This window comes from Macrobrachium nipponense, chromosome 34, assembly GCF_015104395.2.
Source record: "Macrobrachium nipponense isolate FS-2020 chromosome 34, ASM1510439v2, whole genome shotgun sequence".
Classification (NCBI taxonomy): domain Eukaryota; kingdom Metazoa; phylum Arthropoda; class Malacostraca; order Decapoda; family Palaemonidae; genus Macrobrachium; species Macrobrachium nipponense.
The window spans coordinates 55,624,999-55,630,998 of record NC_061095.1 but is presented as its reverse complement, the minus strand read 5'-3'; the positions used below and the strand labels follow the sequence as shown (position 1 = coordinate 55,630,998).

The following is a 6,000-nucleotide window of genomic DNA, read 5'->3' as shown; positions in this document are numbered from 1 at the left end:
AATAATACAAACAAAAGTTAGCTAGTGTAAAGTTCAGTTTAGGATATTAATGTTGCATTGCAACTTACAGAACTCTAGAGACAAACTTAAAGCTCACAAAATCATAACTTTTAGAATTTAAACAATGAACAATAATTAAACCTCAAAATACTAAGCATTAATAGAATTGCATATCACACCCAACAAATCAATTTAATGGAGGTGTCAATAAAAAGGTTTTGTTGCAAAGGAGTATTTCTGTGAAGAACATCAATATCACCTTCTACTTATGCTATATTCTGAGTCAACTGAGTTTCTGCGCAGTCCAAGAGCTGCTGACCCAACTACTGCTCCACGCCTTGCCATCAAATGAGGTATAGCAGTTGCCCATGCTGAAGACAAATCGCCAGATGTTGCACTGTTCATGTCAAAATTCAAACCTGAAATGATACTCTATTATCAGCATCCAATATTATCTACAGAGAAGACATGCAAGCTGAAGTTCTCCCTTTCAATATTATTCTCTTCAAATGACTCAAACATTGTTTGATAAATATATTAACCAAGTCAGAAAAACTAAGCTGTGAAAAAATAACACTAAGTATACTTATGTCTGATGTTCAATATGACAAAAAAAAAAAATCTATTTTGTTGAATAACGTTTGACAAAACCCTTAAGAGGAATAACTCAGAAACTTGAAGTAACTCCAAAATATAATCAGTATTGTAAGAGCATATAAGTACTCTTTATTACCAATAGGATCTGCATGCAGTGAGTGCAAACTAATTGAAAGTCTTCCAGCTGTATTAAGATCATGACGTTTAGCAAATGCTTGCGCTATGACCTTATGCTTAGACAAACGCAAAGGTTCCTCTGAAGACACACCAGCCACTCTGAAAGCATAAAAATTAAACTTTAAAATAAAATATTCTTATGAGATACAGATTTATCTAATCTGTAGTCAACAGAAATTATACTAGTACATAACTTTTACATACGTAACATAGGAAGAGATAAAATATAAAAGTAGCAATTTATAGGCCAAAACAACTGAGGATAAATACACACAACCAGGAGGAATGAATCAAAGACATTTATAAAAAGGTGAGGTAAAGATTTTAAGCTCTCAAGGGCATTACTGCTGCCAAGTAAGTTGGGCCATGCAAGACAGGTCCACTGGAATACTCAAGCTTAAAAATAACATTTCATAGACTATAAGCCTCAACTCACATTCAATTCTGACTACTAAAGATACTCTAATGATAACCTAACTCATAGACAAAAATGGCTGGTAAGGGCCTCATTAAAAACTATTACTCTCGAACTTTATGCTTGTGCAATTAAATCCCTCTAAAATAATGACCATATCTATTATTCTAGTTTTAACTTTCCAAAATGATTTGGTGTGAAAGTGCAAAATATTACCTCAGTTAAGTTCTTCTAACTATATTTTTTGAAAATATTCTACCAGTAAGTTTTAGTCGACGCTTCCAAATTTACTTATAATTTTCCACCACAATCAACAATTCTAAACTACATGAAGATATTGTTCCAACAAAATATAATGTTAAATATCTTTTCCTTCTTTCTTTACTTTCTAAGAGTTGATTCTTCTTAAATACTAGTACAATATCATAAATGATATAAGTTCATTATCTGTCTAAATAATCAGTTCTTTAATTCATTATTTCTTCTTCACTTGATGTAATAGTCAAAGTTTTAAGTGGAAAAATAAATGGTTACATTTCCACAAAAACTACCTAACAATTCTCACACTGGGTATTCACTGTAGCTCACTCCTTAAATCAGTTAAATTCTGATTAAATAGATTTTAGATTATAATAGATTTTAGATGATAATAGTACACATCAATAATAATTTTAATTACTTTCCATTTCCTCAATTTAATAGTTCAACAAATTTAGGCTTAAAAATCTGCTTTATCATTTGAATAAAAATTAATCTAAAATGTTTCATAAAATTTAAGAAAACTACAAATATCAATACAGTATAACATAAAGGATAGGCATGGAATCAAATTCTTACTAAAATTTATGTAATAATAAATAAGCAAAAGAAAAAAGTAAATTCTGTAACCATTAGTATTGATTTTCAAAACATACATATGTTTACACAAAACATGTCAGTAAGTCCATTACCTTGCTAAGCAATCTTCCAGATATGAATGGCCATACATGAAAGACCAAGAAAAACAGTGCCATGGGAAGAAAAGTAATATACATATCAAAATAACATATAATCAAAGACAAAACAACCCACATAAGGATAAAAACCTGCAGCACACAAACTTTACTTCAAAGGACAAGTGAACATTCTTAAAAAGGCCATTTCAAAGTCTTGTAACAAAAGGTACCAGGCAGTTAAATATGACACCAGAACAGAATATGGGTACTGATGCTTTATGAAATGTGTAGCATATGCTACCTCTTGATGCATAGGCACTATACATGTGAAGCAATTATGAGCAAGAAAGATTTCTTTCAAAGATGATTTACAATAAAATGGACATCATTGGAAAAAGTACTTTACTACTGTGCCCACTGTGAACAATCAAAAGAAAATAAATAATGATTCCATTGTACTGGTGATGCCCTTGAATTTAGCATTATAGGGAGGCTCCCCTTTCACTACATCTCAAGTCTCACAAACCAGTATAGCATCACAACAGAGGTCTATATGAAACATACAAACTTCAATCTTCTTCTTTATGGTCAAAATCAATGTTCTGCAGTTTAAATACATCATTACCTGTGTCTACATTCAAGAAGCGGTTACCCATATTGTCTCACAACATGCTGCCAATCAGCTGAGAAGCTGTAGTGTTAGTCAAAAACATCTACCCAGACCTTTAAGGAAATGATAAAATCTATATGTAGATTTGGTAATGATGAAGGGGAAATGGCAACAGCATGGACATGTCCTTGCTACCACTCTAGAAAGACAGTAACTTAGAAATTTTGAAGACTACTCATATCCAGTGTTCTCATCTAAGCCAAAACAGACCAGACATAAATTATATTCTACTTGATGCACATCTGAACAAATACCAAAAAGATGAACATACCCTACACAGCACAGTAACAAAACATATTGCATCCTTACCCTTTACCACTCTACTAAACTTGTAATGTAATCTATTACACCCTGACCATATTATTGAACTAGTAAGTTATTATAAGTCCAAGAACAACCAGCCTCATTATGAGAAATAAGTATAGAACTTACTGGTATTACATGGACAAAATCACGTTATATGGCAATGGGGTAATGATAAAATCAAATTTGCATGGGTCAATATAACTTGCAAATCTTTTACAGTATTTTCACTAAAAAGATTTATTGTATTTACTAAAGAGATACAGGCAGTAGTGCAAAGAAATTTGTAAAGGTCCTATGAGAAATTATTGTTAGACTCAACTTACAACCATTTAAATAAAATTTTTGTTTAACTTTTTATCCAAATTTCTTCAGTTGTTACTTGTGATCTTTAAACTAGAATTATTATTGGTACCTGTAGCTCAATCAGATCTATGTCAATTATTTGAACTTTCTTGCAAAATCACCACAGTTATGTGATTTTGGAATTATTTTCTTACATGTGGTTCTGTTTATATTTGTATCAAATGGTACAAATGATTGACAATCAACAATGTAATGTACTGGTTACAAAATACTCAAGAGTTAAAGTAGTACTGGTTTCAAAATATTCAAAGTTAAATAACTTCAAACACAAGAGAATTACCCTAAGAATTTTGATGAAATTACATTTTTCATACAAAGATGGGCATCAAACATATCAATTTGATGACAGACAACAGAAGTGAAAAAGAAGAGGAAAGAAAGACTGAAATGTACTCGGGTCCCCTTAATAATCAATGAAAACCAAGTTTTTTCATGCATGACAAGGACCTTTCCCTGAGGATGTTTTCTGGGCTCAGCTCGTGTCGCTGCGCGAAATATCCTTTAATCTATTATTTCTAGGGTAAATGTACTAACACATACCAGAGAATAAATAAAATAAAGAAAAAGGTCAGTATAACTGACTCGCTCACCCTCCAGGAGGGTGTCGGTATGAACACTAGGCGAGTGAGACCACTACCACGAGCCAAATGCCAATAGAAATCTCCCACTACAAAATCCCTCCAAGAGGGGAGCCGACCCACAGAGTGAGCAGCTCGTACTACTACTACTCCATCCCATGCTGCCGACTGCTGCGCCTCTGGTGGCCATCCTTTCAAGTTAGCGCACACGAGCGGTTGTGATATTTTTCTCTCTGTGTTTTTTGTGCCCTTTCATTGGATTTTCTATTATGGAGCGTGCAGCTATCGCAGCAGCTAAGTTAAGTACTCAGTATTTACGGTTAGTTGTTTTTTTTCCGGCCCCCCTGAGGAACAGTATTGCCGTTTTTTAGGTATAAATACGACCTCGGGGTGGGGTCGGAAGCAATGGCAGCATGGTTTCTGCCTCGTGATGGGTTCGTTCTTGGTCTCCCATACCTAGAACATCCCCTATTTATCTTCGCTCTTTATGATTATCCGCTTTACTTAGGGTACGGTCTACTCAGGTTTGTCAGCATGCATGTATTTTGTATTTTACCTTACGTAGGCTTCTTCTATCCAGACCCTAGTCCAGGTCTTAGTATCGGCCTCTGACTAGCTTTGAGTGGTAGACTTCGCCTTCGGGTTAGTCGTACACTCCTGGATTTTTCTCCTGCTATATTGTTTTCTTTCTTTCATTTATTTATTTATATAAACTGTATATTTTATTATTGTTAGGTTAGTTAGGCGTCTGGCTTAGCCTAGGTCCTGGCTCTTTGAGCCTATACTACCGCTCATCAGTTCGGTTGCTTCCCTATAGCATCTCTCTGATCAGTTGGTTCGGCCCAGTGGGCTTATTTGCCTCCGCTTTTCAGTTCAGTATGCTTCCGATAGCATCTCCCTGATCAGTGGTTGTCCTAGGCTTAGTTGTCGTATTTGGTCTTACCGCCTCGTGGTCACTTCGTGATCACGGGCCAGCCAGACGCCTGTCCAGTCATTCTTCCCCCCCCTCCCGCTCTTCCATAGAGCTCGGGCGGGGGTCGGTCGGTCTGCCCATGCTCGCTCCTCATACCCGAGCCTGCCTCCCTCTCTCCCCTCAGGCGGAGGGGCTAGGGAGTCGGGACAGACCAGACTGGTCTCGACCTCTCCGGCTTCTCGGTCCCGGCCCGGGTTTGGTACGGAGTGGGGGTACTGGCCTTAGACCCATCACCCTCCGGCTCACCATTGTCCGCTCCGGGCGGCTAGCTTGAGCCTGTATGTCTTCTCGCTCTTTCCCATCTTACTAGGGCTCCTTCCTGATCGGAGTCCTGGTATCCAGCGGAAAGTTGTTAGTCCACCCAGTAGGGTGGACCGGAGCATACAGTGGGTCTCTACTAACCTTACCGTTTTGCTGAGTTACTACACTCCGCTACGCACTGGACTTAGTCCGGTTTGCTTGTGTGTTAGGTTTAAGTTATCTTTAAGTTTATCTTAAGAACCTTAAACCATCCCCCTCCCTTACATATCTTACCGGATCTCTCCGGGATTATAGCCTATTCAGGCGATGCAGGGAGGGGTTATGCACAAATTTTTTCCGAGCTCCGGCATGCATCGGAGCTCTTCTGTCCTTAGACTGTAAGTGATGTTTTTTAAGATACTCATGTGTCTCCCCACTTACAGCCACCAACTGTGAGCATCCGGAATGTTCCGCCACACTTCAGGACCCTTGTGGACACGAAGTTTTGCGGCCCTCCCATGCTCCATGCGCGACTCCGCTCGGGGACATCCAGGTCTGGTACCATGAGACGGGTGTACCATATGTTACGATCTGGTGAGCCAGCTTTTGGAAGGGTAAGTTTACATCTCCAGTAGCTGCTCCGCTTCTTTTTAGCGCTTAAGTTTTCATCATATTAACTTAAGGCAATTAATTTAAGTTATACTTTAAGTTTTAGTTTTAAGTGATTCTTAAATCTAAACTACGCC

At 37.4% G+C, this 6,000-nt stretch overlaps 1 protein-coding gene across 1 annotated transcript in view; it reads right to left on the bottom strand.

Annotated features, from left to right (window-relative positions):
- Positions 1-236: 236 nt before the first annotated feature.
- LOC135208057 (protein smoothened-like) overlaps positions 237-6,000 on the bottom strand; it is a 30,750-nt gene continuing 24,986 nt past the window's right edge. Inside the window, exons 6-7 of the mRNA XM_064240200.1 lie at positions 734-873; positions 237-419 (exon numbers count right to left, since the gene is read on the bottom strand). Coding sequence (XP_064096270.1) covers positions 256-419; positions 734-873 — 304 coding nt within the window. The 3' untranslated portion in view covers positions 237-255. The remainder of the gene's footprint in view (positions 420-733; positions 874-6,000) is intronic.